The following is an 18,474-nucleotide window of genomic DNA, read 5'->3' as shown; positions in this document are numbered from 1 at the left end:
GTCATTAATTTTTTCGCCTGTATTACATAGGCTGCTATGTGTAGCCATGTCATCTGTAAATACATAAGCTATTTTAGGAGTAAGAGGTAATTGAATTGCCGGTTTTTATACAATCTTGAAAATTGGGATAATATCCCTTTACAAAAGAGACACTTTAATATGTTTTATTTAAACATTAAGTTGTTCATGGTAACGATTTTGTTTAAAATATCTATTTCAGTTAATGTTTTCAACGGAGTCTTCAGTGACCATTTCAAAGTTTCATAGGGCTACCAGTAATAACAGATTTTAAAAGCTGATCCAGAAGTTTATACGAATATTCGAAGAAACTTATTCGGCTACTGATGCGAAGAAATCTGGAATACCTTTCGTGACAACACACGTTACAGTTACTGAGATGTTATATATACAGATAGCAGGTGATCAGAATCAATACAGAAGAACCCAGAATATATGAATAAATCTAGTACTTACTAATTTACAGAAAGAATGCCATTTATTCTATAAAAACAGAAATTTATAATACATCCTTTCAACAGGTTTCAATTGATGTTAAACTCGAAGTCTTTTAAACAAAGGAATTCATTATTGAATACGTATCGTACATTTAAATGATTCCATCTATTGTGTGAAGAGACGGTGACAGAATTTTCAGCAATACAAACAACAGAGAAGACGTGAGGATGTTAAATTAAATTTATCTCCTTCTTTTGAAAACCTTGTACTTCTGTTGCAATGCTCATTTGTTCGATAATTGTATTTTAATACCTTCAGTGAATTTTACTGATATCCAGGCATACTTTTTGTTATCAGTAAATATTTAAGAAATGTTTAAACTTATTTTGCAAAATTTATGACCCAGTTTATAATCACTCAGAGTTCTTTTTTTTCATATCATTTTATTGGTTATTATCTCTTTGCATTTTACATTTTCTACAAAAACAAATATCTATTTCATCTTTGATTACGCATGGTATTTTTTTAACTTATATAAATCTGTTTTTGAACATAAAAATAAGCTAACCACGTGTTAAGCACGTATTCGATGTGTTATCGACGTAAATTTCCATTACCTTATCAGCACATTTTCCATGAATGTATTATTATTATTATTATTATTATTATTATTATTATTATTATTATTATGATTTCCATCGTCGTTATCGTCCTTCTCTTCTTCTTCCTCCTCCTCTTCTTCTTCCTCCTCCTCCTCCTCCTCCTCCTCCTCGTTGTTTTCATTATAAGTATGGGGCGAATGTTGATGACTTAAAAATCTACTTAAAATGATCATTAAAATGCCCTTAAACTAATGGAAAAAATGACATAAAATTAAAAGAAAATGATATTTAAATATTATTCACCGTACCCGCACCACAACTTCTTAAAACTTAGTCACCTTGTTTCAATGACTGCCCTGCAAATCTCGAGAGAGGAGGCAACTTCTCGGAATTTAGCTAAGATAAAGGAAAAGAACATGCACCAAAATGAAGGTTTTGAGGGAAAAATATATATTTTAATGCAGGTTTACAATGTCTTTCAATCAGGGTTGGTCGGTCAAAGCCCTCACTTAAACTAAGCTGTTGTCAAGCATTTTATATTACTTCCGTTGTGTGAAGTCAAGCCTTCAGTGGAATGAGGGATGGACTTTAGAGTCTGTTCCAAACTATAAAACTCAAACTTCACTGTTATTCACTTATTCAGTAGGTAATTACTATTGACCTATTTGCTTAGAAAATAATTTGACAGATCCATCGGTAAAGAAGAAAGTGAAATGCATTTCAAATGATCTAAAAGTTCCTCAAAGTATTAAAAATAACCAAAAAATGCCGAAAAAATATAAAAATGACTTGTTAGTTCAAAAAGTCAATAAATGCAATATAGGAAATTATTTTTTTACGTTGATATTAACATAGAAAGGATTTCTATATTAATAGGCATCGTCCTAATGTGAAAAATAAGATGAATTTTCGTCAACATCCGCCCCCTACTGATAACCGTCGTCGCTTCCGCATTTCGACTAGCTATTGAACGAGTATTTAAGTATAGGCCTACATATTACTGTAAGAGAAAATTGTGTCGTTGAGCATTGTATTAAGACACGTGCCAGATTGAAAGCCTGTCTTTCTGACAAATGCATCTCTGAACAAGGTTTGTTAACACTTGTAAACTAGAAGTTACACATAAACTCTAGCATAGAATAGTAACGGGAATGTGCAGGTCAAGGCTGTGGCCGGCTCGAACGTCCTGCAGCGACACAACTGGAGCACGAAACCGCAGAACGAGCTGTATGGAACTGTAATAACAACGCTTTGATAACGATGATGATGATGATCATAATAATAATAATAATAATAATAATAATAATAATAAAGAACCTTAAACTATGTATTAGCCTGCAGTAAACCCGATTAATTAAAAATATTTATTTTCATGTATTCTGAATATATCCTGCTTCCATCACTACTTCAGGATTATTATAATTGACTAAGGCAGTCTTTCTTTCACTAGTTATTCTCTTTGCGTGATTGATTGACGTAAAGGAGGAAAAAATCGGAAAAAATTCAGGTAGACAAAAGTATTTACAAAAAACACTTTAAAACCATTTTTTAGAAAGAAATGAAGAGTATTGCATGTTTTATCTATCTATACTAATAATAAATCTGTAGCCAAAATTTTTCTGGTAATTTTCGATTTTCCAAAAATAATTGGTGTTAACATGTATAATTAACCATCCTGAAACCGAAAATAGCTTTTTTGAAATTTTTGTTTGTATGTCTGTCTGTCTGTCTGTCTGGGTGTTTGTTACCTTTTCACGCGATAATGGCTGAATCGATTTATATGAAAATTGGAATATAAATTAATTTCGTTGTAACTTAGATTTTAGGCTATATGGCATTCAAAATACTTTATTTAAAAGGGCGGTTATAAGGGGGCCTGAATTAAATCGAATTATCTCGCTTATTATTGATTTCCATGAAAAATATTACATAAAAAAAGTTTCTTTAAAAATAATTTCCGATACGTTTTATTCTATACAAAATTTTGATAGGACTGATATTTAATGTGATAAATGAGTTTTAAAATTACAATAACAATGCCATCTAAGGCGCAGTACTGAAATAAAAACAAATGACTTCGTCTATAAGGGGCCTTGGACAACAACAATCGAAAGCTATTAAACATAGCCTAAGAGAATGTTTTTGTGTTTGTATGACGTAATATCGGAAGCTAATTAATTTTATTATTTCACCATTGGAAAGTGTAGTTTCTCTAGATGGACATAATTCTACAATGGTTTTACAGTAACTTCTGAAACATATAGCAAGTAATATAAAGTATACACATTAAAACTAAATGATATGTCAATCTTCATTAAACTATGGTTGCATGTAATAACAATTAAGAAACATGTTAAAGAAATTTTCATTGCACCAAATGATTGCTCTTTGGACCAAAATGACCGCATTTTAATTAGTTAAATACAATTTAAATTAAGTAACATATTAAACGATTTATCCTTCTATCAAACACGAGTGTTCCCTGGATCAAACGTCCTATTTTAATTATGTAATTACTTTATATTTATAACAGATGCAGCGGAGCGCACGGTTACGGCTAGTACTAATAATAAATCTGTAAGCGAAATTTTTCAGGTAATTTTCGCTTTTCTAAAAATAATTGGTGTTAACACGTATAATTAATCATCCTGAAACCGAAAATAGCTTTTTTGAAATTTTTGTTTGTATGTCTGTCTGTCTGGATGTTTGTTACCTTTTCACGCGATAATGGCTGAACGAATTTCGATGAAAATTGGAATATAAATTAAGTTCGTTGTAACTTAGATTATAGGCTATATGGCGTTCAAAATACTTTATTTAAAAGGGCGGTTATAAGGGGGCCTGAATTAAATAAACCGAAATATATCGCTTATTATTGATTTTTGTGAAAAATGTTACACAACAAGAGTTTCTTTAAAAATGATTTGCGATAAGTTTTATCCCGGGAAAAAGTTTGATAGGACTGATATTTAAGGATATACAAAAGTTTTAAAATAACAATACAATACATTTCCACCGCCGCCTCAGATTATAGTGTCGTTGTTCCGTAACTTCTATAGTCCACATAAAATACTCTACCATAGAGACCACTGGAGCTGAGTTATAAAGGTGTCATAAAATGGCGTTCCTGGGCTCATAATTTACCCATATTCATTTCCTGTGTTTCTTAAAATAATATTTATGTAGTGTACCTCAGTTTTTTATTTGCATAAACAATGATATACAACCGAGCGAGTTGGCTCAGGCGGTAGCATTTGAGACACGCATTCGGGGGTCCCGGGTTCAAACCCCGTGGCCGACCAATCTGACTGGGGTTTTTCATGATTTCCCTTAGTCATAAAGGCAAATGTCGGATTGGAAAGATACATGCCATTATTCATCACTGCCTCAATTACAAATACCAAAAACATTAATCAAAGTCTATAATCAGTTACATGAACAAAAGCCATCTACAACACACAATAGAAACAGGAACTCAACAAGAGTAAAAACGGCCTGCTGATATACCCACACATTCTAAACACGCGACATGACCACAGATGTTAAGGCGTGAATAAAATAAACTTAACAAAAAAAAAAAAAAAGATGTGCAGTAAGGTTAACATAAAAATGATCTTCGTACACAACCAACTCTATTAATTTGGAGTGATTTATTAAATGATGCATTAAGACTAATTTAGAAAAATGTTAAACGAATTATCTTTGCACCAAATGAGTGGTCTCTGGACCAAAATGATAGCATTTTAATTATTTAAATAGAATTTAAATTAAGTAGCATATTAAACGATTTATTCTTCTATCAAACACGAATGTTTCCGGGACCCAATGTTCTATTTTAATTATGTAATTACTTTATAATTATTTCTAACAAGTGCAGCGGTGCGCACGGGTACAGCTGGTTACTAATATAAATCATGTTATGCTAGTGTATAATAATAATAATCATAAAATATCTTTAATTATACTATTTTATTAACTTCATATTATTATCTATATATTGGTATAACATACATTATTTTATATTACATGTTGCAATCGATTAACAAACAGATATTGATTTTGGGTGGCTTGAAACATACCTTGCTAATCGGGTAGATCAGTTTCCTCCTCTTCTGCTTTTTCTCTTCTTCACCTTCCTCCTCTGAAGATGGACGTTCTGTTGCAATTTTAGTAAATTCTGATGCCTTCATAAGAATAACTACATCTGTAAACAGTGACCCCATCATTTTTCTTGGAAAATGTCTGATAGAATAGCTTCGGATGTTAGCAGAAGCTTTCAAAAAATATCTTAATTTATAGCAGTTTTGAAAATCTTTCTGGAGTGATGTTTTTTTGTTTTTATATTCTTGATTTTTGCTTTTTGAGCCTCTCCTGATATCTGATCAATTGAGAGTAGGACAAAAAAAATAGGCTCTGGTCCATGTACAAGCACCTTGTGCAATGATGCTGGCATGTAGCTAGTATCAGGGGTACTTCTCTACAAAAATGCGCGCAGTTTGTACGGCACATTCTTCATAAGCTCTCTCATTGATGTCATAGCCACATGACAAGGTTCTAAAACTGTGGAGAATCTTTAATTTAATTTGACACTCAACAACTCGTGTGATTGATGCAGATCGATCTGCACTCTAAAAAAGTGATCGAGCAGTGTTCCCGTCATTTGTTGTGTCACTACCCCAGAATTTTGGTTGATCCGAAGTGAGCTCATTTCAGCTCTTGGTCTAGTCCTGATGTGGATTTTCTCGTTTTCTATATTAGTTTTGTTTTCTTGCCATCTTATTTGCCACTTATTGATATCAACACAAGAAGTTAAGAATACATTTTAAAAATGTAATGGACGCGTGATGTGTAGAGGAATTAACTTTATTTAACAGTGCCTGAATTTTGTCCCGCAAGAGTTCTTTTACATGCCAGTAAACCTACTGACATGAGTCTGTCGCATTTAATGCTATCGACCTCGTCCGGGATCGAACCCGCAATCTCGAGCATAGAAGGCCAGCGCTATACCAACTACGCTACCGACGGCGACTCTGGTCAAAGATCAGAACCATATCACCAAATCATATAAATTAATAATGATAGTATTTATGGTGACGAAGATAAGTAGGATTGCTTACCTTAACCAAGGAGTCATTGGTGCACGCCTCTGCGATAAATGTGCACAAGTTTAAGAATGCACTTTCCCTCCCCAGGACAAACAGGTGTGTAGCGCACGCACTACTACGCGTCGAGCCCACGCGGAAGGACGCGTAACGCGTCGGAACATCTGAGCCTAGCATACTGACCCATTTGGCTGCTGGGCTGTCGGTGTCCTTGCGCGATGCGTGCGTGCGTATGTACGTGATCGGACCGCAGCTGCAGGGGCGGTTACGGGCGTGGTCAGTTGTCCACTGCATGGAGAGTAACAAGTTTACGTCACTAATAATGTTCCGTTGTTTTGAGCACGAGAATGTTAAATGGATTCCTGTTCTTGAAGGGTCTTCGAAACTTTTGAGGCAAACACACTTCCTTCCAATCGCAAGGAATTTTCTTTCATGAAGGTGACAGATTCTTTCTCACAGTGCAGTATTTACGCGCTTCGTAACAAATCGATTCTTCATCATAAACATAGAGATGCTTACTCTGTTCAAAATCTACTTGGAGGGTTTAGTAAAGAACTGACACTGAGGAAAAGTGCAGAAAGTTTCTACTCTATGTTAATATTCAAATTATTAGCCGGTTATTTAACGACGCTTTATCGACTACTAGGTTATTTAGCGTCGATGGACTTGGTGACAGCAAAATGGTTTTTGGCGAGATGAGGCCAAGGATTCGTCACAAATTACCCGACATTCGTTTCAGTGCTGGGGAAGCCTCGGAAAAGCCCAACCAGATAATCAGTCCTAGCGAGAACCGAACCCACGACCAAACGCACATGAAGCACTTCTTTCTATCCCTCATCATAGAACGTCTTTATACTCATCTTCCAATACTGTAGAAATACCTCGCCTCTGGAATTCGTAACCTAATGACGTCAGAGACTGCCGGACTTTATCACAATTCAAAATTAAATTGGAAAATTTTGTCTTAGTTAATGTTTTTAGGTATTGCAGAAGTATTGATTTGTTTTTTTTTTCTTTTTCTTTTTTAATCTAGATTAAAATTGCAAGTTTCTTGTTTATGTTAGTTAATTAGTTAGGTTACAATTAATTATGATAATTAATCACTCATTTAAAGTTTGTATGACTGCAACCTGTGTATATTTTTGTATGGCTTTACTTTGTTTATAGTGTTTCTCTATCTCTCTCTTTTTATTTCTTGTGTAGCTTTACTTTGTATATAGTGTTTTTTTCTGTTTATTTCCATTATTGTATTTGTATTCCTGGTGTTGTGGAAGAGAAGGCCTGATGGCCTTAACTACACTAGAATAAATAAATAAATAAATAAATAAATAAATAAATAAATAAATAAATAAATAAATAAATAAATAAATAAATAAACGCAGCGCCGGATCAGCAGACAAACGCGCTACTAACTGATCTACTGCGGTGGCTAATATTCAAACTTAGCGAGGTTTCGCGATCATTCTAATCCGTTATGTGACTTATTATGGAAATCAAACCATTCGCTTCTTCGTTGGGCATTAGCCTATTTAGTATTTTCCGACGCTACGCTTGTGCGACCTCGAGACGACTCTGTCCTAGTGACACTCTCACCCACACCCTCACCCATATCCACACCGACACGCGACACAACTGGAGCAGTGGGAAACGGTACTTGATTGAACCTAGCGAATGAGCTACTGTGCCTTGTTTGCAGAAACGAAACGTAACAATGGGTTATTATATACACATGACAACTTAGTGGAACAGTTCTTGTGTATAGGTCTAATATGTAGAGCTTAGAAATTGTGTAAACTTACGTTTAGCCATGTTAATGTACACTTTACACTTAGCTGTTTTGGGTAAAATTAACTGGAAATATGGTATAAAATGTGACCTACTTACATGTCTCCTGGTAAAGCAGATTCTTTCTGTTGTGAAGCAAAGAGGAACTTAGAAAACGAAGCAAAGATGATTAAGGGGTTAGATACAGCTTACAGAAGTAAATTTTTGGAAATATTCAACATTTTTTTCTTCCATTACTGTATCTTGTGCAATAATGAATATTAGTAGGTGTAAAACATTGTCCTTCTGCTATATGAAAAAAAAAATTTTTTAATTATTTACATTCTTTTAAATTCAGTTAACTGTGCAGTGAATTTTTTGTATTTATGCATGTCATATCTACAATATGATGCACTTCATTACCTTTGATGGATTATCTGATAAAAAATAAATTCATTTAAAAATGGTCAAATATCAGTATTTTCTCCTAACACAAAATTAAAAAAAAAATATTTAGTAAGGAATGTAGATGAAAGAGCATGCTGTTGTAAACATGAGTTTCAGCAATAAAATAAAAGAGAGAGAACATGAAAAAGTTCACAAGTTTATGAGTTATGAGAAAAATCCTTCATCACTGCACAGTGAACTACCACCCTTATGAATTTTGAAAAAAAAAAAAAAAAATATATATATATATTTTTTTTTAAATCGTAAAAATATTTTTTTTTCATATAGCAGATGGACAGTGTTTTACACAAACCAATTTTCATTATTGTACTGATACAGTAATGGAGAAAAAAAAAAGTTGAATATTTCCAAAAAATTTACGGCTGTAAGCTGTACCTAACCCCTTAAGTCTTGTCTAACCCCCAATATTGGAGTCACATGTCGAGTTTAAATTCCGGATTTTCACAGAAGAGTAGAACATATTTGCAGCGTTCTTGCTGTAAGAAATGACGTAGTATAAAATAAATTTTACAAACTGAAAAACGAATGTCAAACAATCACTGAATCATTTTCTAGAACTCAGTTTGGGTTTTGTGACAAAACTGTGATTGAATAAGGAGCTGTACCTGCAGAAAATAACCATTACTTCAGCTAACAAATATTTAGATATTTTCGGGGGACTAAGGTTGTAAAATATTATAGACAAAAGTGTAAGACCTAGAAATGAATGTGTATATAATCAGAAGTTTTGTAAATGCCATTCAACGTTACCTTTCTCAAACAAATAGTTTGACTGAATTGTGTTTGAAGTAAGCCTTTCTGTCAGGAAGTATTCATTCTTTTGTAGAACATTATTTTAAAAACATAGTTTATGTATATCGTACTAGTATTTGTATAATAATAAAAATTGAAATGGAATGGACGTATTAAAAGGCTGAAAGAAGGCATGTTACCAAAAGAAGTTATGGAACAGTATCCATCAGGAAGACCGAAACTAGACAAATCAAAATTTACTTGGTTACAAGGAATTGGAGGAATGATGAGAGAGAAAGGATTAACAGAGGGAGATTGGGAAAACAGAAACAACTTGAAGGAGAAAGTTAAAGCAAATGGACGCAGGAAGATTCAATGGCATTGTACAGCCTACAGAATAATAATTAAATAAAATGTATTTTGTTCGTGCCAAGTCAGTTTTTTAATCGGACATAGTTTTAAACCGCAGATTATCCTAGTAAAGATGAAAACTTTCATTTTATTTCGGTTGTACCAGATCAAGGCACAATTATTACAATAACTTTCATTACTAAATTTCTGAATATACAGGGTGTTAAAAAAATACGGGGCATAATTTCAGGTATGTATTTCCTACATGTAGAAAATCAAAATAGTTCATTACAACATGTGTCCGGAAATGCTTTATTTCCGAGTTATGGCCTTCACAACATTGAAATTCACCGGAACGTTTTTCTTTCCGCAGGTCGTTGCCGTCAAAGGAGACATTAAGAGGGCACTCTGACAGTTCATTCCGAGGCGAAGGGTACATTCAGTGTTGTGTAGGCGTTAGACTGTGCGACATGTATTCAAATCAAGAGCTGGCAGAGATACACTTCATGTACGGTAAGGCGGACGGCAATGTTGCGCTGGCTCGTCGTTTGTACCAGGAGAGGTACCCACAGCGACAATGTCCAGATCGGAAGACATTTGTACGTCTCCATTACCGTCTGTGCGAGTATGGAAAATTTAACTCTCCTGGTTTGGGAAGGGGACGACCAAGATCTACAACTCCAGAAGTACAGGAGGAGATTCTGGAGGCTGTGAACATGACTCCTTCTATCAGCACACGAAGGGTAGCGTTGCAAGTCAGTGTTCCTCATACGACTGTCTGGAGACTGTTAAAAAAGAGTATCAATTGTATCCTTATCATTTGCAACATGTACAGGCCCTGTCACCAGCAGATTACCCTGCACGAGTTAGGTTCTGCCAGTGGTTCTTGCAGCAGTGTAGTGTAAATCCGAAATTTCCTGCCTTAGTATTATTTACAGATGAAGCACAGTTCACACGAGATGGCATAACAAATTTCCACAATCAGCATGTATGGTCGTATGAAAACCCACGTGCAACTGTTCCATCTCATCACCAGGTGCGGTTCTCCCTCAACATGTGGGCCGGTATCATTGGTGATCGATTAGTTGTACTTGTAAACAGACTTACGGGGCAGGCGTACACAAACTTCCTGGAAAACACCATACCTCATGTTTTAGAAGACACTCCACTGATCAATCGTCAACACATTCACTTCTTGCATGATGGCGCTCCTGCACACTTCAGTCGTACGGCTCGCCGGTACTTGGATCGAAGGTTTCCTGATCGATGGCTAGGTAGAGGTGACCCAATTGCTTGGCCTCCACGCTCACCTGATCTGAACGCTCTCGATTTCTACTTGTGGGGCCATTTAAAGTCATTGGTTTATTCGTCTCCGGTGCCTGATTTGGAATCCCTTCGGAATCGAATTGTGGCATGTTCTGAGGAATACGCAATACTCCTGGAGATTGGGATCGTGTTCGCAGGTCAATGAGACATCGATGTGAGGTCTGTATTCAAGCAGGAGGTGGACATTTTGAACATCTTCTGTAATGACAACGACCTGCGGAAAGAAAAACGTTCGGTGAATTTCAATGTTGTGAAGGCCATAACTCGGAAATGAAGCATTTCCGGACACATGTTGTAATGAACTATTTTGATTGTCTACATGTGCGAAATACATACCTGAAATTATGCTCCGTATTTTTGAAACACCCTGTATATGGAATGGACCGTAAGTAACGTCATTGATTTCAGAGATCTATTCTTTGAGATATTAAAAAAAAAAAAGGTTGATAAAATTTTGCTCGTTTTTGCTTCCTTTTCGAAAAAAAAAATTATTTTATGTGAAACATTTCATGGTGTGTTTTGGGAGAGTCATTAATTTAATTCGCAATATGCTCAATCAATTTAAGAGAACAGTGCATTATGATAATAAATGATTGAAAGAAATTTAATTGTATCCTTTAAATTTACAGAAATGAGATCCGAACAAATGTAACTTTTCGTTCTGGATAGGAATTTTAAAATGTTACAAAGTTATTTTGTGTGGTCAAGGTAAATGGGACACTCATATATTTCATATTAAACACTGTATATCACCGCCATGTTCAGTACTTAAAGAGTGAACCTTCCGTTCCTCGTTATTGTAAGTTCGATTGCTATCTGTCGTGGTTTGCAACGTTGTATGTACTGTATATCCTTTCTTACTGCTGTAGTAGCAATGTGCCTTAGGCAAGAGAGTGTGTCGCGCCTAGGGAAAGATTTTAAAGAAACCCGCGCTCGGAATTACAAGTAAGCATCGTATCCTTGAGTCTTTAGATAATGCGTGTTTATTCGAGTAAAACCACATCTGCCTAATTCTTGGCTCTACCTTAAACATGTACATCGCAATACGCAGTCAACTTTAAATAGTAGCCCGTTCAAATACACAAATAGTAGGGACTTAAGTCTGTAGGCAGAATATATAAGCTGTTTCAGGTTTAATTAATATTTCATGGTAGTATCATCGTCTCAGCCTATATTGATTTAACCTGACACACCTATAGGCTAATCAATCTTGGACTTAGATTTGTATGGTTAAGGCGTATTCATATAATAATAATGAAATTATGAGCTTTTTTATTATTAGGCCCAAGATATTGATCGACTCTAGAAATATCATATTTCTTCAAAATTTGGTAAACAATGTTTTTGTCTCAACTGGGAACTTATTTCTTCTATTTTTAAAAAATATATAACTTGTACTCATTATCTCAATAATTTCATACTTATTTGGGCATTTGTAATATAAGCACACTATACTTTCTATAACTTACGCCATCTTCAGTGTCTGTTTTTTTCCTATTTCAGATTTTCCGACAATTATTATCCTTCCGACTGACAAAAAGTAAACTTCCAATTTGACAAAAGACTTCATTGAGGTACTAAATTGAAGCTTAAACATGTAGCTATGTTGTAAACCAAAATTATTATTTTCAATCGATTATAATTGTTTTATTCCATAAATAAACAAATATATGTATATACATATATTTTTTTTCTAAAACGCTTATATAATGTGGCATATCTTTTTGAATGGTTCAAGATAAATAAATAATTTTGGTATGTAATGTTCTCCATATGTAGGGGATCATTTTCGCAAAAGGTGGTTTACCCTGGGTAAATTTCTAATGGAGTTAGGTCGGTCCAAAATTTTATTAATTTTTTCCCCAAAAAATTTCTTTGTGCCATCAAATTCGATTTTAAAGTTATGATTATGTAAATTGTTCACTTTACAGTCAAGAATAATGTCATCAAACTTTGAAAGATATGAAGGGAAAAATGTGGATTTTTGTCCTAAGTGTCGATGAATACCTTAAATAGTAGCTGAGATATGCCAGATTTTCAAAAGAACATAACCATGTTATGCCACTTAATTACGGTATTCATTATTTATTTTGGTCCCTCGACTACCAAACTTGTATGACGGAAAAAGTAGGTTAACAATTTTTATGGAAATATTTTGGCCTCTTCTCCTGATTGTTTCACTGGTGCTCCATTATTGCCACGCCATATTACCATCGATTGTTTTTTAATGTTCGGTGGAGTTAAAAAAGAATTAATATAATTTGTTACCCATGTAAAATGTGAAGTTATTTGGGTGCTTAATGATAAAATTATCTAACGCCTAGGCCTATGTAATGTGCTTACACTTGATTTTCTAAATTAATTGTGGGACTGTGATTGTTCCAGGGTCCGGGCGCAACATCAGACACCTTCCCTGCATAAGTCGACGCTCGGGGGAGACCGGTGTGTGCATGTTCGCTTTCTCATGCATGAAGGCAAATGGAACACACCTGGGTACGTGCATCGACCGCTTCTACTTCGGTAGTTGCTGCAAAATAGACAGTGACAATACGGAGGACAACTATGTGCTCCCACCCACCTCGACTACAGAGTCAAAGTATTACCTGTCCACGTTCCAGTCCGTGGAGGACAGTGACAACCGCGTCGAGCCCGACGACGATAGACCAGTAAAACCTATCACCAAGAAGCCTAGCCTGCCCGACAAGAAGCCGACGGGGACTACGAGGAAACCGGCTACGCAGGCCGAACCTCTTGAAACTACCACAAAAAGACCCGTGACACATGTAGATTCAACCAAGACAACGACGTCGCAGACAACGACAAGAAAACCTGTGATACAAACGAAACCTCCCGAAACAACAACGAGAAAACCTGTGACTCATACAAAACCGTCCGATACAACGTCAAGGAAACCTGTTACTAAACCCTCAGAAACAACCACAACAATAAAACCTCAGACTTCAGCTAGACCTTCACAAACAACAACGAAAATACCTGTCACCGAAACGAAACCTACACACTCAACGACGAGAAAGCCTGTGACACAGACAACGACTAGAAAACCTGCGACACAAACAACGACTAAAAAACCTATAATACGAACGACTAGAAAACCCATAACAGAAACGACGACGAGAAAACCCGCAACACAAACAACGCCTAGGAAACCTATAACAGAAACGACGACGAGAAAACCTGCAACACAAACAACGCCTAGAAAACCTGTTACTCAAACGAAACCTGCTCATACAACGACAAATCCTGTCACTCAAACAAAACCTCCTCAAACAACGACAAGACCTGCCACTCCATCAAAGTCTCCTGAAACAACGACAAGAAAGCCAGATATTCAAACGAAACCTCCACAACTAACGACACAAAAACCAGCAACTGAAGACGAACCGCCACAAACAACGACGAGAAAGCCAGTGACTCAAGCAAAACCTACACAAACAACAACGAGAAAGCCAGTAACACAAACTAAACCTACATCAACAACGACAAGAAAGCCGGTGACTTATCCAAAACCTCCACAAACAACGAGAAAACCTGCGACGCATTCAAAACCTACTCAAACAACTACAAGAGCACCTGTGACTCAACCCATACCTCCAGTAACGACGAAGAGACCTGTGATTCAAACTAAACCTTCAGAACCAACGACGAAAAGACCTGTGACTCTGACCAAACCTCAGACTACGTCGACGTTAACGACAACGAAGGTTCCCGTATTCCAGACATGGCATACTGATAAACCTTTGACTCCAACGGAACCACCTACAACAACAAGAAAGCCAGTGACGACCACAAAGAAGCCCGTAGTTACCACAACTCGCAAACCACCAACCAAGAAGCCAACGGTGAAAACTACGACTGAACTTGCAGAGGAGTTGACGACAACAACTGCACCGGCATCACTCATCACTTGGACGATGCTGCAGGAACCTCCTCGAACAGGTGAGGGCATGAATTTATGCAAATGCGGAATTAATTGTGAGGATACATCTGTTCCTAGAAGATAATGATTACAAATGAAGTCTATTTGCTAAGACTAGGGATGTTAAGGTCAACATTATGGATAAGTGATGGTAGCATTCGTAGCACAGAAAAATTGTGCACGCAAACAAATAACGGTTACAGTCCGAGTGTTGGCCGTGTACGAATGTGGTTAATTTGGTTTAAAAGTCAAAGTATTGCCTCAAGAAATAATCGTACTATATTTACTAGTATTATACACCGTGTCCCACTTAGAGGGATCGAGAAATAAGTGCTAATTTAAAGTATAAATAATAGTTTTATAACACAGCTTTTTGTACAACTTCATATAAAAACTCTCCGAGTTTCGGAGAATGGTCAGTGCAACTCGATGTGTGCGCCTCGAGCTACCCTGAGGACATCCAAAAGGTACTCAGCCTTCTACCAAGAGTTCCATAACATTTGTGGAATGATTAGCGCAGCTGCATTTATAATGCGTTGTCTCAGTTTTTCCAAAGTGTCAACTGTACCACGTTGGTACACAACATTCGTCATAAAGCCTCAGAAAGAGGTTAATAGGCATCAAGTCGGGTGACCTAGGTGACTAGGCAAGGATTCTCCTTGTTGCTGGAAAACCGATCCTGGGGGAGTTGATCAACAACAAAAGTTCTGTACATGTCCAGATATACATTCCCTTTGATTATCTCCTCGGTGAAGGAGAATGGTCGATGACGGAATGTTCTACTGAATGGTGCCAGGCTTGTTTCCACGATAAACGTTAGTGTGCATGCACATGAACATGCAACTTTTTTAAATCATTGATGCATAAATTTGGACAGTTTCTGCTTCTTGTCAAATGTAAATCAAAACAATATCTTCATCTGATTTTAAATGGTGAGCATTTATTTCTCGATTCGTCTAAGCGGGACACGGTGTATTTCGTTTAAACAAAATATTCATGTTCTATTTTTATATTAGCATTAACACTATTAGAGAACATTTTCAAAATACTGTATATAGACTTTAAACAATAAACTGCCTCTTTTAAATCTTCGATAATTTAATATTTTACAAATTACCATTATTATCATAATATAAGATAAACATATCTTTATATAACTAAATTATTGCTGTTTCTTATTTGTATCGCTGTGACCGGAAACAGAATCGAGTAGTTAGCCTGCATTTTATCTATTTTTTATTTAGTGAGAGTGAATAAGAGAATTTTTTGTACATCAGCATTATAAACAGTTTTTATCGTTAGTCAAAATCGTGCATAATATGCAACATTATTGTACTATTGTCGTAAAAAAAAGGAGTCTGGTAGCCTACCAAAGACAGACATATGTACTCCATTTTTATCGAAATTTAGTTAAGGATCGGTTCCTATAGTATTATTCGCGCTCTTTCCAAATCTGTGGTCCGCTTATTTCAGAAAAAGCATTTACATGCTTTTGCAAATGTTAAAGTATGTTGTTACTTTCATAATCGGACACCTCCATACATAATTTGTTTCAAAAGCGGACATTATCATTGCTGGAAATAGCTTAAAACTGTCATGGCAACCAGTTAATGTTTACATTCTGTTGAGTTTGCATGTTTTAATGATTACATTCCCGTTAATTTCAAAATTTTGTTGAAATATAAGAATTTTGAGGCACTTGTGTTCAGTATGGAGCAATACGTTGGAGAGTACGCCTGAACTGACTAGAAAACGTCAATTTAATCCTGAACAATGGAAACGTGCTAATGAAAACTATTGAAAATGAATACTTCACCAATTAAAATAGGGGTTAAAGTAATGCCAGAGGAACTTGCAGATTTTCGGACGTTACTAAGTAAACACTTCGGAAGTGAATGGAAGGAAACCTCCTGTCTTCAGTGGCTTAGTACTGTAATCCAGAATTCAAACAAAAATGTAGACACTCATGATGAATGTTATTTTTCTGAAGACCCTTTAAATGAATTGCAGTAAAGTAAGAACTAAAAGTGAAAGTGATATTATTATAAGAATTGAATATAAATAGCATTTCAAATTTAATTTTTCTAAGTTTTCCAGTTAAATATTAGTTTTAAAATAAAGTCAAAACTTCCGTAGGATTTTCTCATGATTATCCTGATTCTGGGTCGGGTGTTTCAAACCTGGACATCTTTGTTTCTTTCAAAAACGGACAAAAGTCAATCTTAGTTTCAAAAGCGGCACAATAAATCTGTGGTGTTTGGGTAAAGGGAGATAAGTCATAAAAATGAGTTCGGAGATAAATGAAAATTAAACTTGGAGCCCTTATTACAAAAGATTTTCTACACAAATAAAACACATCAACTGCTAATATTTTTTTTATTTTTGCACACCCACTTGTATAATTTAACTTGTGTGTTCATGTGGGGAACAAAATTCCACCTGGACAAAAAATGACTTATACCCCTTTACCCGAACACCACAGAATGTCGCCAAGAGAGCTATTAAACACTCGCCACGTGGAAACGGTAAGTTTAGCAACTCAACCATTGTTACCATAGCAACAGGCCTACCACGCTCTGTGACATTCAGTTGTTTTTTTCCGATCGCAACGCTCCTGTAATGTCTCATCTTTCAAAAAAACAAGTATAGGTGCGAATGTGTTCGGTTTATATTTCTTCCAATTTTAAATACAGTTGTTGTTCATTTAAGAATAGCGATTAGGGTAATGAAATCCGAGCTGTAGTAGTCGCAATAGAGCAGTTGAAGTTGAACTCAGGACTAATCTGTGATTGTAGCCCAGCTGTATTTATGACCGGCGAATTGTATTGTAGCGCACTGCAAAAAAATTGTTAAAGGATGTTAGTAGGCCCAATATAACACTGAATTTATCCGTAACAAATTTGGAGTGAAAAGCAGAGCTGGTTGTCTTCAGTGCCCTCGATGTGGCGTATTTGGCAGGGGCCGTGACTCATAGCCTCGATCAAAACACTCCCTTGCAATTTCACTGTCAGCCGAAACAACTGCGTGGCTTGGATCGGTATTCAGGTCGACTTGAGGCGGGTAGGTCACCTGCACTGCAGGGTAGTCCAACGACGACTGGTGCAGCTTCTTTCCACGTCGAGGGCCAAGATCAAGGTCTCGGGCATCTCGGCTGCCATTCACCACGTGTCCTTCAACGTAACTTATCATTATTAAAGTGCCTATCTAATTCATCTACTTATGGCGATGTGCATCAACCTCGGTTATAAAGTAGTAACCATGGATCTACGAAACCTTTGTTAAGAAGTATAATCGCTGTTAAAATGCACCGTCGCAGGTTACTTACACATGGTTAGCTGACACCTCATTTAACCAGGGTAAAATCTGTGATGATACGCTGTTTCTACAAAGTGGCAAAAAGAAATCATTCATACTTCTGCAAAGATGATAGTCCATGTCTAAAAACGATTGCACTTACCATCTTCTGCATCCAAAGGAACGAATTCTATATTTTCGTGTTACATTTGTTTTCCTTTGAGCGCTGTTATGTTTGCGGATTGCATTTCTTTGTTATTTTTAGTGCTATTAGGTTAAAATCTTACAAAATGGAAAATAAAAGAAAATGATTATATCCCAACGTGAGTGTGAATTTATTGATAAACTTAATTACTAGATCTAAATATAGTAGGCCTATATACAGTAATAGAAAAAAAGATTGAATATCCATAAAGGATATTAGCGTAGACCAGGGGTCGTC

General features: G+C 35.9%; 1 protein-coding gene across 2 annotated transcripts in view; it reads left to right on the top strand.

The window, feature by feature from the left end:
• The window catches only part of Np (serine protease notopleural), a 131,787-nt gene that overhangs the window by 73,290 nt on the left and 40,023 nt on the right, over nt 1-18,474 (top strand). For both annotated transcript variants that reach the window (XM_069847424.1, XM_069847423.1), the window contains exon 3: nt 13,187-14,758. In XM_069847424.1, coding sequence (XP_069703525.1) covers nt 13,187-14,758 — 1,572 coding nt within the window. The remainder of the gene's footprint in view (nt 1-13,186; nt 14,759-18,474) is intronic.

This window comes from Periplaneta americana, chromosome 15 (assembly GCF_040183065.1).
Source record: "Periplaneta americana isolate PAMFEO1 chromosome 15, P.americana_PAMFEO1_priV1, whole genome shotgun sequence".
Taxonomy (NCBI): domain Eukaryota; kingdom Metazoa; phylum Arthropoda; class Insecta; order Blattodea; family Blattidae; genus Periplaneta; species Periplaneta americana.
Note: the sequence above shows the minus strand (reverse complement) of the source record. Positions and strands in the feature narration are given on the sequence as shown.